This window comes from Hypomesus nipponensis, chromosome 8 (genome assembly GCF_054491055.1).
Source record: "Hypomesus nipponensis isolate SF chromosome 8, ASM5449105v1, whole genome shotgun sequence".
In the NCBI taxonomy this organism is placed as follows: Eukaryota; Metazoa; Chordata; class Actinopteri; order Osmeriformes; family Osmeridae; genus Hypomesus; species Hypomesus nipponensis.
The window spans coordinates 5415713-5434926 of record NC_140368.1 but is presented as its reverse complement, the minus strand read 5'-3'; the positions used below and the strand labels follow the sequence as shown (position 1 = coordinate 5434926).

The following is a 19214-nucleotide window of genomic DNA, read 5'->3' as shown; positions in this document are numbered from 1 at the left end:
TAGATGCAACCTGCTAACAAGTCAACCTACATCAGTGACCCACATTTGTGGAGTGCAGGCTATGCTTTCACTCTCAAAATAAAGTTAACCACAGCAACCTCAACCTCATAACAATAAACATTTGGTCTAGTGGTCAAGGTTGCTCTAAGGGCCACTGACTAGAACATTACACTTCTTGCTCAAAGCAAAGTAAGTGTTCAGCTTAGGGATGTTTATGATTAGAGCTTATCATTTATCGATGAATTGCCGTAAAGAATTTAACCGGTTAAAAATGTATTAACAGATAACGTTTGCCGTTCCATTCACCGTTACCGCCGCTGGTTCAGAATGATATGAAATGTCATGAAGTTGTGACTTTACGACTGCGGATCTGAGCGCTCCACGGAACCCAAACGAATGGTCTTCCGTTCTCTCTCCACTTAAGAGTATGAACAACTGAAAACGTGAAAGGACGTCTATCACTCGCAAAGCCATAACAAACAAATAAACAACAGCTTAAGTACAACAACAAAGCACTTTCTGCTCCCTCTGGGCAGAGGATAGTAGGATAGATAGCACTAACTTTAGCTAGGTACAATAGTACAACTATTTGTTAGCGATTTCAGCTCTTCGTTTAAATTGTTTGTGCTTTGAGAATCAATGTTTCTCGTAATTAATGTGCCCATATTATTGTTTAAATACAACTTAAACTGAGAAAAGGCGTGCATTTTGTATTTTAGTCCTTAAAAGCTGGCTTATGCAAGTTTTGCAAAGCTAGCTATTTTAGCTTCTGTTTGACAAGACTGTTTCTGGGCTGTCCTCTTCTGCTAGGGGGCTGCTGGGGGTTTCTGTAGATTACATGAACAGATAATATCGGCGATAGCTCACCTACTGATCATGATTCATAAGCACGTAACAAACTCCTCTAATAGGGGTGGTTAGACTGCACCATACATAGACCTACATTCTGGTTTTGTAACAGGTATGTTCCATAAACAGGTTACACAAAATTACAAATACAAAGAAATGTGTGTGGATAAATGATATGATATTGTTGTTGTTTTCTGCTTCTTCTCAATACAGGACTCATGACACATGCAGCACAACTACAAGTAGTTTTACTACCAATCTCAGTGTGAGAGAGAGATCGAGAGAAAGAGACAAGAAAGATAGAGGAAGGAGAGAGAAAGAGAATTTGCTAAAAGAAAGCATTGGAGAGAGAGGGGGGACGGAGAGAGAGAGAGAGAAGAGGGAGGGGGAGAGAGAGAGAGGCAGGGAGGGGGAGAGATAGCGAGAGAGGGGGAAGAGAGAGAGAAGAGGGAAGGAGGGAGGGGGGGAACTGTTGTTGAAAGTAGTCCCAGCTTCAGAGGAGGGATGGAAATCCTGGCCTGGATTGGTTGGCAGGGAGGAGACACACCCCCTTCTTCCCCACAGCCCCACTGTTTCCCAGCATGCAATTTAACCACTTCCTCTCCGGAGTTCTGTTGCAGCAAAGCAATTAGCTTCACCCCACTCCTCTCCCTTCTCCAGTCCCCTCCTTCACACCAAAAATATGGTGAAAACAAGATCCATGTAGATCTACCTTTCAGGACTGAATTGGTTACTCTGTACCTTATCCCTCAGCTAAACTCATTCCTCAACCCCATCAACAGAGGAGACTACACACACACTAACATAACTCAAACTACACAAACACACACTACCAAACACACGCACCAATGCATGTCTCAGAACACGCTTGGCTGAGACATCCTGGTGACAGTTTAATAGTGCATGGGTGACACTGCGACAGGGAGAGGTTGAAATGTTTTAGATGGAATTACAGAACAAACAGTTAAGAGTGTGTGTGTGTGTATATAGGACCTCGCCTTTACCCAAAAAGTGTTTTCCTGGCCTATACCAAAAAGTGTGTGTGTGTATGTGTTACGCAAGTCACACAAGAATCCACTCCAAGCCCCTGCTGCTGTTACACAAACACAGCAAACCCAGACGGCCGTGAGCCAGCCTCCACCTGCAGACACCCCAGGAGCACTGAGGACCACAAAACTGAAATATCTGCTAACATACACACCTCATTCATTGGACGTTTTCTCCTCACCCTTTTCTTCCTCTCCTCTCCCTACTTCCTTCTCCTCTCCCTGCTCTCATATATCATCTCCCCTCTCTCCTCTCCATTCATCGCCCTCCCCTCCCTTCTCCCTTGTCCCCTTTTCTCTTCTTTCCATCCTTCCCTCTCCATCCTTCCCTCTACTCTAGCCCCTTAGACACTCAGACATATCCTCCTGGAGAGTCTAGGGATCAACTTAGCTCCTCCCTCTCCCTCTCCCCCTCTCCCCCTCTCCCTCTCTCTCTCTCTCTCCATCTCTCTCTCTCTCTCACACACACACACTTGCACCACACCCCCTCGCTCCCTCCCAGTATCTCACTCTCACCCACACTCTTTCTCGCACCTAGCCTCATATATAAAGCCTCCACACACAAGCTCCTTTTCTCCCTCTTTCTCCAACAGTCTACCTCTCTCCCTCTTTCTCCAACAGTCTACCTCTCTCCCTCTTTCTCCAACAGTCTACCTCTCTCCCTCTTTCTCCAACAGTCTACCTCTCTCCCTCTTTCTCCATGTCTACCTCTCCCTCTTTCTCCCCAAGTCAAGCTCTCTCCCTCTCTCCCTCCAACATCCATCTTTCTCCTTAAGTCTCCCTCTCTCCCTCTCTTTCTCCAACAGTCTCCCTCTCTTCCTCTTTCTCCCTGTCTACCTCTCTCCCTCTTTCTCCCTGTCTACCTCTCTCCCTCTTTCTCCCTAGCCTACCTCTCTCCCTCTCTTCCTCCAACAGTCTACCTCTCCCTTTTTCTCCCTAAGTCTACCTCTCTTTCAGCCTACCTCTCTTTCAGCCTACCTCTCATCAGTCTACCTCTCTCCTTCAGTCTACCTCTCTCCCTCAGTCTACCTCTCTCCCTCTTTCTCCCTAGCTTACCTCTCTCCCTCTCTTCCTCCAACAGTCTACCTCTCTCCCTTTTTCTCCCTAAGTCTACCTCTCTCCTTCAGCCTACCTCTCATCAGTCTACCTCTCTCCTTAAGTCTCCCTCTCTCCCTCTCTTTCTCCAACAGTCTCCCTCTCTTCCTCTTTCTCCCTGTCTACCTCTCTCCCTCTTTCTCCCTGTCTACCTCTCCCTCTTTCTCCCTAACCTACCTTTCTCCCTCTCTTCCTCCAACAGTCTACCTCTGTCCCTTTTTCTCCCCAAGTCTACCTCTCTCCTTCAGTCTACCTCTCTCCTTCAGCCTACCTCTCATCAGTCTACCTCTGTCCTTCAGTCTACCACTTTCTTCCACAAGACAAAGTAGCAATCAGCATAGTGTCTTGTCTTACTCTCACTCAAGCCAAGTTCTTTCAGTACCAGAAACACACACACAGAGGTTATCTTGGGTTCAACAGTCAGACAGAGTGGAGTACCCTTCCTCTCCCACAGAAATCTGTAGGGAGGTCTTGAGGAGAGAGATTAAAACGCAGCCTGATTCAATAATTCATACAGCTTAATAAATTGATTTATCAGACCTACAGGATGGTGAGGAGGGATGATAACCCAGGTTGAAGAACATCAGCTGCTCTCACAGACTAACACGATTAAAAAGGACCTCAGATACTTTGATAATTGATTCATTTGGTATCAACCCAGAATAGAATCGAAAACAGACTGGAATAATACAATGGCAGTAAAATCAATACGAGTTTATTTACATATTATTTATAATACCATTTAGACTAGCCCAACGCTCAAGCAACACCAAGCGTTCTGGATGGGTGCAAAAAATAAGGTGCCATCTTTAACCAGCTAAGCTGATGCATATTACCATATCTGTAGGAATGCGGGAACACCCCAAAAAATTGGGAAAAAAGCCTGACCCTAACCTTAAGTTACACTTCAACTTCAAGCAACCCTGCGGAAAAACCGTCCTTTCTGTTTATCTCCAAGACAAACCAAGGTACAGACAGACACAGACAGACAGCAAAAGAGAAGTTTCTATAGACAGACAGTTAGTACTCACTTCTTGCGGGGTTTGGGGGCGGGGGCCCGTGTGACGGGGGCTCGTGCAGCGGCGGCGGCAGCCCGTGCAGCAGCCACGGTGGTGGAGGCATCTTTCCGTGGCCGTCCCCGCGGACGCCTGTCAGAGGGGGCGGGGCCAGGCCTCCCGCCGCTGGCCGGGGCCGGAGGTCGACGGAGGTCACGAGGCTCCCGACTCCTGTCCTCTGATGACATTCTAGAGATTGGAAGAAATAGAGGAGGACAAGGAGGATGACAGAAAGTAAAGAGAGGGAGGACACAGGAGGGATGAAAGAGAAAGGAGGTTAGGGGGAGTAGAGGAAGGAGGGAAATGTCAGGGGATGAAAGGAAGAGAGGCCAGGTGACAGGAAGGAGAGATTGGATAAGAGGGGTGGAAGGGAGAAAGATGGGTAAATTAAAGGTAGAAAGGGATGAGAAGTTAGGAGGGAGGTCAAAAGAAGGATAGAGGAAAGTAAGAGAGAAAGAGAGAGGTGAGGAAGGGAAAGAAAGATGGGGAAGGAGAAAAAGATTAAATTAAAAATGACCCCTCAATACATTTAGAAAAATCCTCCGCCTACCATAGTAGGTCCCGCTACTACGTGAATTTGGTAACCACTGATGAAAATATAGAGACCAGGACTACAAGTATGTTTCCCAGGTTCCAGTGACTTCTTCCAGTCTGAGCTTAGAAATGCCTTCCTACCCGGACAACATACACGGTTGAAATGGGAGGGGGGGGGTGAAAGGAGAGAGAGAAAAGGAGAAGAGATAGTTGTGTTTTGGAGAGAGGGAGAGCAGCTGTGAGCAGCGTGGTGTTGAGGGAGGTTTCCTCTCTCAGCGTGATGCCAGCGCTCTCCTCCGAGCTCAGCTTCAATTAATTTAGCGATTTTGTTCAGCACAGTCATGCTGGGGCGGAGAGGGTGAAAAAGAAGGGGAGAGTAGGAGAGGAGGAAGAGAGAAGAGGACGAGGAGCGTCACCCCCCCCCCCCCCCCACTGTGTGTCTGTAACAGGGCTTATTTGAATGTTGATTTAACCATGAGTTTTCTTTTTTTCTCCAATGGTCTCCATACAGATCTAACAACACTGCAGAAGCCATCTCTTGCGTGTGCTTGTGTAGAAAAGACTTAGCAGCATGGTGTCTGTGTTTTTGAGACGCATACATACACACAGACACCATGCTGGTAAGGCTCTTACAAGCGCACACATATATATTTTTTAATTTATTTTTTCACACCTATACACACAGAAATGCAGTCTGCTGCATTTATCTACATACACATGCTCATACTACACATTAGGCCCGCATACAAACACACAAACCACCCTTTCACACTCATACATGCTTGCGAGCACCTACAAACACACATGCACTAAAAAAAACGGAAGTTGTCCGCCATTGGCGGTATATGTCAAGTCGTGCCTCAACGCCCAGCACCGCTCACACTGGTACACAGTCAAACAACATGGTTCTATATAGAAGCGCTTTAACAACAGAAGAACCTGTAAACATAGTATCTGGTGTCTGCAAAGTATGTTTAGTATAGAGATATCTATACATAAGAGATTGATAGAACTAGGAGTTGCTGTCATATCTTACATCTCAGATGACTGTCCAATCAGAAAAATTGATTGAATGTCTACCTAGCGACAGTTGATCATCGATCCTAGCAACCGTTATCAAATCTGTACCTAGAACCAGCCCAACATCTATTGGGTGTAGAGAAGACCGACAAAATGTGTGTCTTCTTCTTGAATTTGCAGTAAATGTACTCTTTTTTTGTGGTGACTAGGAAGTGAATATTCACACAAACCATGAACAAAGAAGTGGGTATAATTTCAATGCCTCCTTACACTGAAGTGGATATTCTCTGTTTGCTTTACTACAGTACTGCCACCAGCCTATCAAAGCATGCCGGCGGTCCAGTTCATGAGAAGTAGCCTAGTTGAGAGTCCGGTTGTAGGAGAGAGAGACAAGTAGTAGGCCTAAAGCTTTGTAATCACCGGGATAGTTCACCAGGCAACACGTTCACTGACCGCACTTTTTGTTATTTTGTATTTTTCTTAGCTAATGTCCTGAAAAACCTATTCTCTTCAACATCTTCTCATCTCTTTTCCACAAGGCCTGTAGTGCCATAGTTTCCCCCAGTCCAAGTAATGTTTTAATTTCTCTTTCAGTTGCAATAAAGACTTAAATAGCCTATAGGCTATTACTATTAACACACCAGGGGTGCATACCTGAAACTCTTCAAAAAACGGCCGATTGGGCCGACCTCCACGCTATTACGGTTAGCAGCATTGCATTTTGTAATAGTTTTGTACCTGCTATACATCAGTTTTATAACTGTTAAGTCCTGCCTATGAAATCTAATGTCTGGGCTTTGGCTAGCATTGGTAACCTTGGATTGAGACACGCAGAGCTCCCGCAGGTTCGATCCCGTCACTCACACTAGTTAAAGTGGAGAACTCAAAGGTCTATTGAGTCAGCAGGGTTCTTGACCTGGCAAACCTCATTCCAAGCCAGATCAGAAGATAGCAAAGTCACTCACGATCACCATTTGTCCATTTGTTTCACTTCTAGGTTGTAATTCAACTTCGATGTATCGATAAAGAATATGTTTAGCCTACTGATAACATGCAAACTTTCTATTGCCACAATAACTACAAAACAACTCGTGTTTATCGCGTGACAAAAAAAATAGTTTTTCAAATAGTCACCGATTCATAATATTTTGTTCCAAAACTGTCTTTAAACGGTAGCGTGGTAAACACTGATTCTATTTAATGGCAGTCACATAATTGGCGATTGTCAATTATAGGTCCCCTGACAGACGAGAAAGACTATTTGTCGATGTCGCCGGGCTTGTTGTCATTGGGGGCCACACGGAAATATAGGATATGGCGGTTTGGGCACTAACCCTTCTTTCTCCCTGTAGCCTATCGTTGTGTTTGTGTTTTAACACACATTTGACCCTAAAATGCAAATTACCGTCTACAAACTATAGGCCTAGCTATGAGACAAAAACATTAAAGTTAAAAGCCGTATGTACACTATTCGCCTGTTTGCTCTATATGAAACGTAATTTCGTACCTATGTAAACCTCCAAAGCACCTTTAATATTGCAAAACTATTCCATTAAGTAACTTATCTTCATAATAAGACGGTATCGTATCGTAGTCGGCTATGGTGGAAATGTAACCGCTCGCACGTTGAAGACGCACATAAACACGCACAGAAATATATCCGATCAATGTAACCTAGCTAGATATATATTGTATTGTTCGGTAGATGTATTTAAGAATGGCTACATTATAAATAAATATATATTTCTTAGAAAACGGTAAATGAATTGAAAGAGAGAATAGAAAAACGCTTACGGAATTGATGCAATTCTTTTTTTCCTTTCCAGCTTCCAGCCAACTTAAACCAATGTTAAATCCAACAACGAACTTTTCCTGACGATTGCATTTGGGTTGTATGTTCGATACAGTATTTCATTAAGAAACATTCCAGTGAAAATACAGAAAATGACTAAGTTTTTTTCAAAAAATGTGAAAATTAAAGTTGAAGCGTTTACTCCATCATGGTGGCCATGTTTCGAAGCGACCTAAGCACTGGCTGTCAACGTTTGTCGAAGAAATAGGTCCGACTCCACATTAAGTTAGACGTGTTATTATACATCCCTGGCTAACAGTAATGAAACACGTATACTGAATTAAATTCAATAAAGTATCAATTAAAATATATGAAACGTGCAGTGTTTCAGCATATGCTGCTTAATACACGTTATGAAAAAAGTCTCACTGACCCTGCGGAGTGATACCGTGGAGCATTCTAGAGGCAGAGACCTCGCTGTCATCAGGCGAGCGCGAGCAAAACACGGAGCTGGATCTTGGACAGTGAATAGGGCGAGACTTCTTTTTGTGTCTGTCTATTCTCCTGTTACTCTACTCTGCACTACTCAACAGTAATCCACTCTTATAGAATGCATTAAATGCTATGTGATAAAACCACTGCAGCATTATGCTAAATTGATTTAGTAGGCTGAGTGTGTTAAACACGGATTTGGCCCCCAAGTAGACAATATGAAGCATGAATAAACAATCCAAAACACAAGAATACAAAAAATAACGAAATATTTAACATAAAACACACAAGCAATGCACAATGTCTACATGAACAAATACAGGGTGCAATGCCTTTATTTACAATACCTACCCATGATATCACTGGAGTTTTAATTACCAGAGACGAACAAGTGACCTACTTGATGATCCCTTTAAGTGTTAACATTAATAAGCACATCCATTTTCTTGCAGTCACCACCACTACCATCTTCCAGTTACTAACATCCATCCAACCACATTTGCTTTAGCTTTAAGTATATTGTGTGACCACAGACATAACAGTTCAATGTCTACTTAAGGCTTCCCTGGGGTCCGGTTTTAAAGTTTGGAAAGGACTCAGTACTGACAGGTGTCTGTGGTTCCTGAGTTGATTGTAAAAGGAGGGAGGAGAGAGAAGGGGAATGGGATGGGAAGGGAAGAGAGTTAAGGAGGTGGATTGGAGAGGAGCAGGGGGATGAGGAAGAGTGGATGAGAACATGGATAGGAGGAGCAGGCAGAGGGATGGAGGCAGTGGAAGAGAGGGGGGAGAGGAGGGGTGGGTGGGGGATAGAGGAGAGGAGGAGTGAGTGGGGGATGGAGAAAAAGAGGAGGGGGTGGGGAATAGAGAAGAGGAGGAGGGGTGGGGAATGGAGGAGAGGAGTGGGTGGGGGATGGAGGAAGTCCCTATCAAGCAGGCCAGGTGCAGGGGGAAATGAGATGTATGAGCCTGAAGAGGCTCCACTGTCTGTCAGGACAGAGCCTTACTCATGTACCAGGCTCTCCCACATCCTCCCCCTGGGTTCCTACTTAGGAGTGTGTGTGTGTGTGTGTGTGTGTGTTTGTGTGTGTGTGTGTGTGTGCCTTCTAATTTTTCTTTATAAATATGTCAAATAGGTAAACAAAGACATAAAATGAATGCAGTCAATTTAAAGTGCAAACACTATTCTGCATAAATATCCCAGATAGTTCTTCAGGTGTCCAGAGCCTCCTATGGTTACCTCAGTGTGAGTCCAGAGTAACACTGCAAAAAACATACATTTTTCTGTCCACTTGTGGTTTCATTAACATTATACGACCCATCACAGATGAAAGCTTTATGTAAATTTAGCTTTTTTGTCTTCCCAACCTGCTCCAATTTATGTAGCGAAGGGGTCTTTTTCAGAGACAATGTGGGGTTTATTTAGACTTGCTAATGCAGTGCAGTCTCCATCCTTACTGCTCAGGGTAACACTGCTACACCTTGTTAAAGACTGCTCCTCTCTGCTATACTCTCCTCTGAATATTATGCAACCTAATGGACCTCTCTCTTACACACATTCTCTTTCTCTCTCTCTCTCTCTCTCTCTCTCTCTCTCTCTCTCTCTCTCTCTTTGTTCCTCACACATTAACTATGTTCCTTTGTGTCTTTTTATTTTATATTGCTACCACACATTCTCTCTCTCTCTCTCTCTCTCTCTCTCTCTCTCTCTCTCTCTCTCTCTCTCTCTCTCACACACACACACGCACACACACACACACACACACGACACTTTGTCACTTTAGATCTTACTCTCTCTAAAACACGCACACACACACACACACACACACACATACTGCACGCCTCTCTCTTGCTATCTAATGCACAGCTATGTGTTTCCACTACGACCTTTGCAATAGAAACCTTTAGCATCTTCAGTGAACACACACTAGTGTATTGGTCTCAGAAAGACCATGTCTCTGGAATTCAGTCACAATTTAACCCCCTCAACCGTGTTTGGTGGGAGTGGGTTGTAGTGTTTTATGTTTACTTATAACCCACCTCACGATGCATTTATCTTCACCAGAACAGAAACACCATCACAGAGGATGTTTCTTTGGATTGTGTATTTCCAAATCCCTGAGTAGTGTGCAGAAAAGTAAATAATGATGAAATGGTAGAAGAATAGAGCAGTTGCCAGCCATTCCAATGGAAATAAAACAACATATTATGTTCTTGGTTATTTCAGTGATGTATGCACTTTTGTAAAGCTCTCTCTTAGAGGTCGCTTTGGATAAAAGTTACTACTGCTAAATAGTAAACTGCTAAATGTAACTGTATTTGTATGTTCAACAAAGAACCAAATTACTTCTGTGACATTCTTTCTGCTTTAGTCACATTTCCTAAAATAATTTTAGGTTGAAATAAAGTCTAATGTGTCATGTATACTTTTATTTTATGGTATAACTGTGTATCTATAATCAACAGTATATTACAGTATAAAAGGTAATAGACACATAAAATAAGGTGAACTCCTTGGATATGGTAATAGTAGCTTGAATTTATTTGGCAATTGTGTATGAATGAAAAACCTAGTCATTAGATGTCAAGTTTTGACAAAAGTAGATGTATTTGTGTTGTGCGTTAGCCGTATAAAAAAAACCTGTTAGGCTAATACAGAGAAAGAGCTCAGGGTCTGCAGTGAAAGTCAAATACAATTGTAGTGGATTCACAAGTCAGGGCTGATCCTGTAGTCTACAACAATCCCCTCCAGGAAGAACAGAAGTCACATGACATCAACCAGGAAGTCAGAGCAAGAACAGCTGGTATAGACGAGCGGATGAAAGTGGTAAGGAGTGAAATATGTAGGATGAAAGATAGATGGGAGGGTACCTTTACCTACTCTAATAGCAACCCATTATCCTCATCTTAATTAGCTAGTCAGACTGTGCTTGTACCAGAACAATGCAGAGATCCACAGGGAGGAGTGGCCAGCCCTGCTATTATCCAGAGTACAGCTGGTCTGTGTCAGAGCCAGCCATGCAGCCCCTCACAGCTCGGCTCACTGAGACACAGGCATGGTAATTACTGTGTAATTTGTAGTTTATGTCTTCGGGTCTTGTCACTGCAGGGAGGGGGCTGGCTAGTGTGTCAGGAGTCACAGAAGGGGGGGTTGGGGGGGGGGGTGCTGAGATGAGGGGTGAGGGCTAAGGGTGAGGACACTAACACTTAGTTGTTAGTAATTTCAGCATTATGCTGTTGAAACTTTTTATTTTGTAAAACATATCTAATAATATATTTTTTTTAAATGATGTACAGGGGTTACAAGAATTCAAATGTCCAACATAAATCAACATCTAAAATGATACAAGAGTAAACATGTGTTCTCCATTTAACAGTTAAAGCTCCTCTCGCGACTACATGAAACTCAGGCCTCCATCCGTTATCACAAAGGAGAAATTCCTGACACCTCTTGGTCTGTTAGAGGAGGAATATGAGGTGGAGCAGGAGGAGGTGCTTGTGGCTGAGAACACATGTCGTTGTTCCCTAGTGCCCGGCCCAGTCTCTGCTCTGGCCAATAGCAGCCTGTGTGTGACCAGCCTCTGCCACGCCTTGCACAAGTACTGCCTATCGTAATCAGACGCCTGTGCTGAGCTCCACTTCCTCCAGGAAGACAAAGAAGATGCCGCGTCGGAGGACTCGCCAAGCCTGTCAGAACTCCAATTCCCATAATTCCTCATGATGGCATGTGTGGATGCGAACACACTGATGCGGTAGTCTCTCAACAGCCTGGTCAGGAGCTCCGAGCACTTCCTGAGTGTCAATTCCTGTTTGGCCACGCTGTCCCCACCCCCACCGCGGTCCATCCAATAAAAGGCGGATATGCTGTCAATGATGAGCAGTGACAGCTTGGGGCGGCTGCACATGGACGTCTCCAGGAAGTGGAGTGTGAGGAGGAGCTGGGCAGAGCTGGAGCAGTGCACGACAGAAAGACGGCTCAGGCACGCTCGCACCCTTGTCTCAGGATCAGAGGTGGCAGTAGCCTGTCCCTGACCTCCAGAGATCTCACAACCTGCAGGGAGACAAGAAGACAAGTCGGATAGGGTACGAAGAACACCCGGTAAAAATATCTTACATTTACATTTAGTCATTTAGCAGACGCTCGTACAGGGACATTCCCCCCGAGGCAAGTAGGGTGAAGTGCCTTGCCCAAGGACACAACGTCATTTTGCAAGGCGGGGAATCAATCCGCCAACCTTCTGATTACTAGCCCGACTCCCTCACTGCTCAGCCATCTGACTCAAGATCTAAGACTAATCTTAACATTGTCTAATCTATCCTGGCCTGGCATTGTGGTGCCTTATGCTTAGCATAACCCAGTTTAGCTTAGCTCACCTTCCTCAGTGCTCCCGGCCCCAATCGTCTGAGCCAGGCGGTGCTCCAGCACTGTGACAAGACGCAGCATGTCAAAATGGTGGTCAGTGTCCAGGAAGACCACCTCTACGCCCAGCCCGCCCGCGTCCTCAGGAAGCAGGCAGCGGACCAGTAGGTGGTACAGCAGCTCTGTCTTCCCTGTTCCTTCTGTCCCATGGAGCTCCACGACATCACCTGTGAAGGGAGAGGATGTTGGAGGACGGGGGAGGAGACAAAAGGTGGTGAGGAGAGACTGAAAGGATGAGGGAGGCCAGGAAAGGATCGATTTAAGAGGGCAATAAATTATTGTGTCTCTTTCTGCATAGTTGACGATTGTTTGGTAGGCTAACATGAGGCCTAACTAACATCTGGCTCTTTGCTGTGTTATCTTCCAGTAAAAATGTGGACGTGGGATTGGCAATAGATGAAGTTTGGGGAAATCAAGTGTGCATCATGTTACCATAGTTTGGTCCCCCATCCTCTGGAAAGATGCGCGGTTCTATGTCCTTGAGACACCTTCTGCCTTCCAACCTGGCAAATAACTGAGGAGAAACATTAAGTGTATGACATCCTGCTAAATTACTAGTAGCGGCGTAGCTATGACGTGCTGCTGGCTTGTTTGCGGTGGGCAGGGAAACATTTTAGCGAGCTGAATTCTAAAAAACTTTGGGATAAGTGTGATTAACATTGCAAGCTTGCAAAGTTAGTAAATCGGTTGACTAGTGAGATAGCTATAGCCTATAGCTACATACCTGTGCAGCGTTCTCTGTCATCTTTCATTATGGAAGTCAGTCTCCTCAAGCTATCAAAGAGAAGAGCCTTGAGAAGAACTAGCAGATGCAGAAGACGCGCTTTTTTGAACCAACTTCCTGCTTTCTATCTTGGTACCGTAACATCTGGTGTAGATGATCACGTAAAAGTATTGGAACATTCAATGTAACTCGGCACCGCACCAGACGGTTAAAAATAAATGTATATCTATAACAACAAATAATTAATCAGAGATTGTGTTATAAAAGGTCTATTTACTTGAATAATGAAACGGGATGCCCATGCACGCAGGGTTAAGGTGGTAGTGGAATAATTAAATAGAATCAATTTGATGGTTTCAGGCGCTCTCTAGCGGCAGCCATCAGACTCTCAGTTTAGTCCAGTGGAGGACTGGACCCGATCCTATCGAACTGCGCGAGGCTCTAGTTACCAGGGATGTTTCCAGACCGTTTCTATTTTTTGCATCTTCCCTTTGACTCGGGAAGTACTTTCACTGTCAACCGAAATAGAATATAACGGTGCACGGGAAAAGCAAGTACCCACAGCTGTTTTGGTATTGGGTACAAGTCCGTGTAGCGGTGCAGCCATTTGACCTAGAATGAAAATGCGTAGTGTAGACTCCAGCTGATACGGTTGCTGTAAAAAGATTGGTGTTGTTGTAACATTATCGTCATCGTGAGTATGGCAGCACCTCTGCCGCCCTGCGTAATAGACTGTGGGACCGGGTGAGTTTGTTGATATGAGAACAGTTGAACTCAGCTGAAATCTCCGAGGTTTGAGGGCACGTATGAAGAGGATTTTGCAAACAAAGCTAGGCTATGAAACTAGAGCCTAGGTTATGCTGTCCTCGTTTTTACTGCAAGTTAAAGCATGTTGACATAGAACAAGCATGACAATACCATGACATATATAGTTGAGTAACAGTTGGAGTCGTCTTGTGTAGTTAGTGTTAAAGATGTGTTACTGTCATAGTTAAATGTTTAAGATTAAATACCCAGATACTGTGACTGGAGTTGTTTTTAAAGGCCTCGTTTGTCATACCAAATTTGAGGTATTCTAGTTCATAAACCAATTAAGATATGTGACGGTCTATTATCATTAAGAGCTGTTGTGGGTGCAGTTAACTGGGCTATTACACAGTAAATAGGTCAGATAGTATTTATGTCACCTGCAAAATAAAAGAGATAAATGAAAGAGAAGCGAGGCCACAGGCAAACTGACTCAGCAGTGGCTAAACACTGGCTGTATAAAGTGTTTTCCTTGTTCACACAGAACCTACTGTCGATTAATTACTATTGTTTTAGCGTTTCGTTTTTTTCTTTATTTCTTTCTAATCAAGCATTTCAGTTGTAATCATGATAGCAGTACAATGTGGAAAACAGATATTTTCAATGCTGTGACGGGTCATGACAGTTCATTATTTTTCATGCTCGTAGCTACACCAAGATTGGATATGCTGGGAACACTGAGCCTCAGTTCATCATTCCCTCTTGTAAGTGCACAGTAACTGACAACATCTGTTTTGATATCTAGCCCCGTACAGTCCAGTAGATTGCACTGGAGCTCAGCTGTATGAAAAGTAACGTGTAGGTGATGAATTTACCAGTATGCTGTGTCTCCAGTTAAAGTCAAAGTGTGTGCTTGTGTGCTTGTGTTTGTATTTGAGTGACCTTCTTGTGACCTGTGCGTTTGTGTTCCTCTGTTAGGCATTGCTGTCCGGGAGTCAGCCAGTGTGGGTGACCAGGCCCAGAGGAGGCTGATGAAGGGAGTGGACGACCTGGACTTCTTTATCGGAGACGAGGGCATCGACAAGCCCAACTATGCAACTAAGGTGGTCTGTCTGTCTGTCTGTTTCTATGTATGTATGTATGTCTATAATTTTTTCTGTTTACCTGTCTCTCAAACTGTGTCTATCTGTCACAGTCTGGGTCTGTCTGCAAACAACCCTAAACAACCTAACATATGCAACCAAACCTTATTTAAACTCTGAAGCTTCTTGAAATCTCTCAGTTCACAATTCCCGTAGCTAATCAGTGTAAGCCTTTGTAAACCCCTCTGTTCTCACAACAAGCTTCAATTCTGTTTTTTAAAACATAGCTGTCTAGTTCCTAGTTTCTAGTCCCATGTGTTGTCCTATCCTAGTGGCCTATTAGACATGGCATGGTGGAGGACTGGGACCTGATGGAGAAGTTCATGGAGCAGATCATCTTCAAATACCTCAGGGCTGAACCTGAGGACCACAGCTTCCTCATGGTGAGAGGAAGTGTGTGTGTCCTCATCCTCACTGTTTTCCTGTGTGTGTGTGTGTGTGTGTGTGTTGTTAATAATTGACATGGTGCTCAAAGACTGTTTACCTAATGGTGAACGTCATTCAACTTAGAGTGAGGATGTTGGTGTTGACTCTGTGTATATTTGTGTTTCCCTCGTGCAGACTGAACCACCATTGAACACACCAGAGAACAGGGAGTACCTGGCTGAGATCATGTTTGAGACATTTAACGTTCCGGGCCTCTACATCGCTGTACAGGTACACACACACACACACAGGATGGATGGAGGGAAGGAGGAAAAACAGAGAAGCAGAGTGACTGATGGGTGATGTCCCCCCACCCCCTTCCCCCCAGGCTGTGCTGGCCCTGGCAGCCTCCTGGACGTCCAGACAGGTGGGGGAGAGAACACTGACGGGGGTTGTGATCGACAGTGGAGATGGAGTCACTCACGCCATACCTGTGGTAAGGGCAACACACACCCCATACTCACACACATACACGTGTGTGCGTGCACTCTAGTACATACTCAGACACACACACACACTATATCTAGGGTAAGGATTTTGTTTCCTGGCCCAGGCTGGGGACTGTGTGATTGGTTGTTTTTGTTTCCTGGCCAGGCTGAGGGATATGTGATTGGTAGCTGCATAAAGCACATCCCCATCGCGGGGCGGGACATCACGTACTTCATCCAGCAGCTGCTGAGGGACAGGGAAGTGGGCATCCCTCCTGAGCAGTCACTGGAGACAGCCAAGACTGTCAAGGTAGGCCACACAAACACACACACACACACACACACACAGACTAACACACACACAGACTAACACAGCACATGAACACACAGGCGCTTATGAAAATGCAGAGGTGCATGCCAATAAGCAAAGAAAACTGTGCTTATAAGGCATTTGATGTGTGTTTCAAGGAGAGGTACTGTTACATCTGTCCAGACATAGTAAAGGAATTCAGTAAGTACGACAATGACCCCGGGAAGTGGATTAAGCAGTACCATGGCGTCAACGCCATCAGCAAGACCAACTTCCAGATAGATGTGGGCTATGAGCGCTTTCTGGGGCCTGAGATCTTCTTCCACCCGGAGGTACGCAGCCACCCTTCACATGACCAACGTCAATGTGTTGACCTTCGTATTGACTTTACATGTGCCTTGTAGATCATGGTAGCAAAATGAATGGTTGGTACGTTGTGGCTGATGAGGTGACTACGTAAACGATTTAACCCCTTGTGTGCTGTATGTTGTAGTTTGCCAACCCAGACTTCATGCAGCCCATCTCTGATGTGGTGGACGAGGCTATTCAGAATTGCCCCATCGACGTCAGGAGACCCCTGTACAAGGTAGGAGATGTTATATATGTGATGGTATGATATTTACAAAGAAGGACATACAGAGCACAGCATCACGTATCGTGTACAAGGTAAGTACATGTGATATGTGATGTCCATGTTATATACTGTATGTGCGTAGGTGTGTAACCGACTTGTGGCACATGTGGGTGCATGCTTATGTGTGCGTGTGTGTTTAAGAACATCGTGCTGTCCGGAGGCTCTACCATGTTCCGGGACTTTGGTCGTCGTCTGCAGAGAGACTTGAAGCGGGTGGTGGACGCCAGACTCAAACTGAGTGAAGAGCTCAGCGGGGGGCGGATTAAGGTGTGTCAATTAGAGATAGTACTGTGTGTGTGTTAGAGATAGTACTGTGTGTGTGTGTGTGTGTTAGAGATAGTAGTATGTTTGTTAGAGAGAGATAGTCCTCTGTGTTTGTTAGAGATAGTACTGTGTGTGTTTGTTAGAGAGATAGTACTGTGTGTGTGTGTGTGTGTGTGTGTGTGTTAGAGAGATAGTACTGTGTGTGTGTGTTTGTTAGAGAAAGATAGTAGTGTGTTTGTTAGAGAGGATAGTCCTCTGTGTTTGTTAGAGATAGTACTGTGTGTGTTTGTTAGAGAGAGATACTACTGTGTGTGCGTGTTTGTTAGAGAGAGGTAGTACTCAGTGTGTGTTGGCTCAGATTGACAGATCTCTGTCCTGTGTCGCAGCCCAAGCCCATGGAGGTCCAGGTGGTGACCCATCACATGCAGCGCTACGCCGTCTGGTTTGGAGGGTCCATGCTGGCCTCCACGGTACACACACACATCCTCACACACACAAACTGTATACACACACTGTACATGCACATGGCTTCATTTGAGCTTAATACATTTTCATCAGATTCATTATTTTCTACACTATTGGAAATGTATTTTAATTATTTTTGTACATTCACATACTTATTGATAACTTCAATTTGGTATGTGTTAGTATGTTTGCACTTTAAGTATAATATTTTAAACAAATGCCGACTTGCATGCACAAACACACTCTCACCAGTTTCTCTGACCTCTGGCCTTTCTGTCTCTCCCTCAGCCGGAGTTCTTCCAGGTGTGTCATTCTAAGAAGGACTACGAGGAGCACGGTCCGAGCATCTGCCGCCATAACCCTGTCTTTGGCATCATGTCCTGATGCTGGGAATGCCTGCCACCTGCTGTTCACTGGAGGGCGCCCTCCTTTCACAACCAGGGGCAGTTCCGGTGGGTGGAGTTTTCACTTTCAATTCAATGGGGAATAGCTTCCATTGGTGAAACTCCGCTCACCTGTGCTTTGCCGTGGTATGAAACGCTTTCCATGACAGTGGTCTGGATCCCATCCATGCTAAGCTACCTATGTCATTAAAGGGGCATTACACACAAAATGATTTGAATCTGACACGCTTAGATATACGTTTGAGTGTAATACCCTTTTTCTGTGCATTTACCACTGTAGCCCACCTGCTCTCTCAACCCTAAAACCCCTCTCCATTCTGATGCACTTTTGAATTGACAAACTATTATTTATTTGGACTTCAGAAGGAATGTTGTATATTTTTCAAATGTAAAGTGAAGGTTTAGGCTACTTAAGGAACTGATTTAGATCTTTTGAATCATTTTAATTTTTGTCCTGGGATTGTACCTGTCCTGGGAAACACTTCAAATTAAGACATCATCTGACAACTGTTTTTTTTTCTTGCATTATCTAGTTTTGGTCTTAAAATATAACGCTACAAGTCATAGATTCTGTTGTTTGACAAGTGACTTAAATTGAAAACGCGGGAGGACCTACTGGTAAATAAATTGAATCCCCCCTTTCTAGGTCTGTACAGAGAGCACCTTAGTTACTGCATGAGCAGCTCCATCAGTCGCCTTATTTTTGTGCCTATCGTTGTCATGGCTTGAAAATGAGTATTTTTACAATCAGGGGTGAAATGTGTGTGTGTGGGGAAGTCTGGCTAAAAACGGACAGAATGAAGTATAAGATCAATAATTTTCTTTTTGTGTTGACCTAATCACCCTTGTGATTTCACAGTGGAAACGTTCTCAATCGAGAGGTCGTAAAACTATTAGATCCATACAACCCCAGACCGAAAAAATATGTAGGCCTACCGTAGAGTCATAAGCATTGTAAGCTAAAGCATTTCAAGTTGTCTATATATTTATATGAAATAATAGTTTATCTGAAGAGAAACATTCTCCAAATAGACGTCGACTATATTAATATTTTGTTGTACTAAAACTATTAGGTCCAACATTGTTGGGTTAGCATATGCAATAGTTGTGCAGGAGTAGAATGAAGTGATCGCTTATTTATTAAATTATTTAAATCTTAGTTTGACTGCGGTACATTTCTGTGCTTCGAACATAACGACTTAGTCTTGTTAACACAGAGCTGTTGCAGGTAAATGGAGCTACCAGGCCTAATATTGCGTGAATAAAGACACTTGTCACCTTCACGGATGTGCGTGTATGTTCTTGTGGTTCACGTCTCTCAGGCTCTGTTGTTGATAATGTAGCCTATTGCTGTAGGCTAGGGTTTCTAT

The 19214-nt window shown here is 44.3% G+C and overlaps 2 protein-coding genes across 2 annotated transcripts; one reads left to right on the top strand and one right to left on the bottom strand.

Moving 5' to 3' along the window:
* Positions 1 to 11108: 11108 nt before the first annotated feature.
* xrcc2 (X-ray repair complementing 2) lies at positions 11109 to 13163 on the bottom strand. The gene is made up of 4 exons (XM_084703606.1): positions 13025 to 13163; positions 12733 to 12814; positions 12255 to 12467; positions 11109 to 11931 (listed from the first exon to the last, which is right to left on the bottom strand). The coding sequence occupies exons 1-4, from the start codon at positions 13043 to 13045 to the stop codon at positions 11276 to 11278; spliced, it is 972 nt and encodes a 323-aa protein (XP_084559732.1). The 5' UTR covers positions 13046 to 13163; the 3' UTR covers positions 11109 to 11275.
* A 291-nt stretch (positions 13164 to 13454) lies between these two features.
* actr3b (actin related protein 3B) lies at positions 13455 to 19127 on the top strand. Its single transcript, XM_084703605.1, has 12 exons — positions 13455 to 13768; positions 14480 to 14535; positions 14750 to 14874; positions 15186 to 15296; positions 15475 to 15570; positions 15668 to 15775; positions 15934 to 16077; positions 16236 to 16409; positions 16571 to 16663; positions 16853 to 16978; positions 17362 to 17445; positions 17729 to 19127. The coding sequence occupies exons 1-12, from the start codon at positions 13725 to 13727 to the stop codon at positions 17822 to 17824; spliced, it is 1257 nt and encodes a 418-aa protein (XP_084559731.1). The 5' UTR covers positions 13455 to 13724; the 3' UTR covers positions 17825 to 19127.
* Positions 19128 to 19214: the final 87 nt, after the last annotated feature.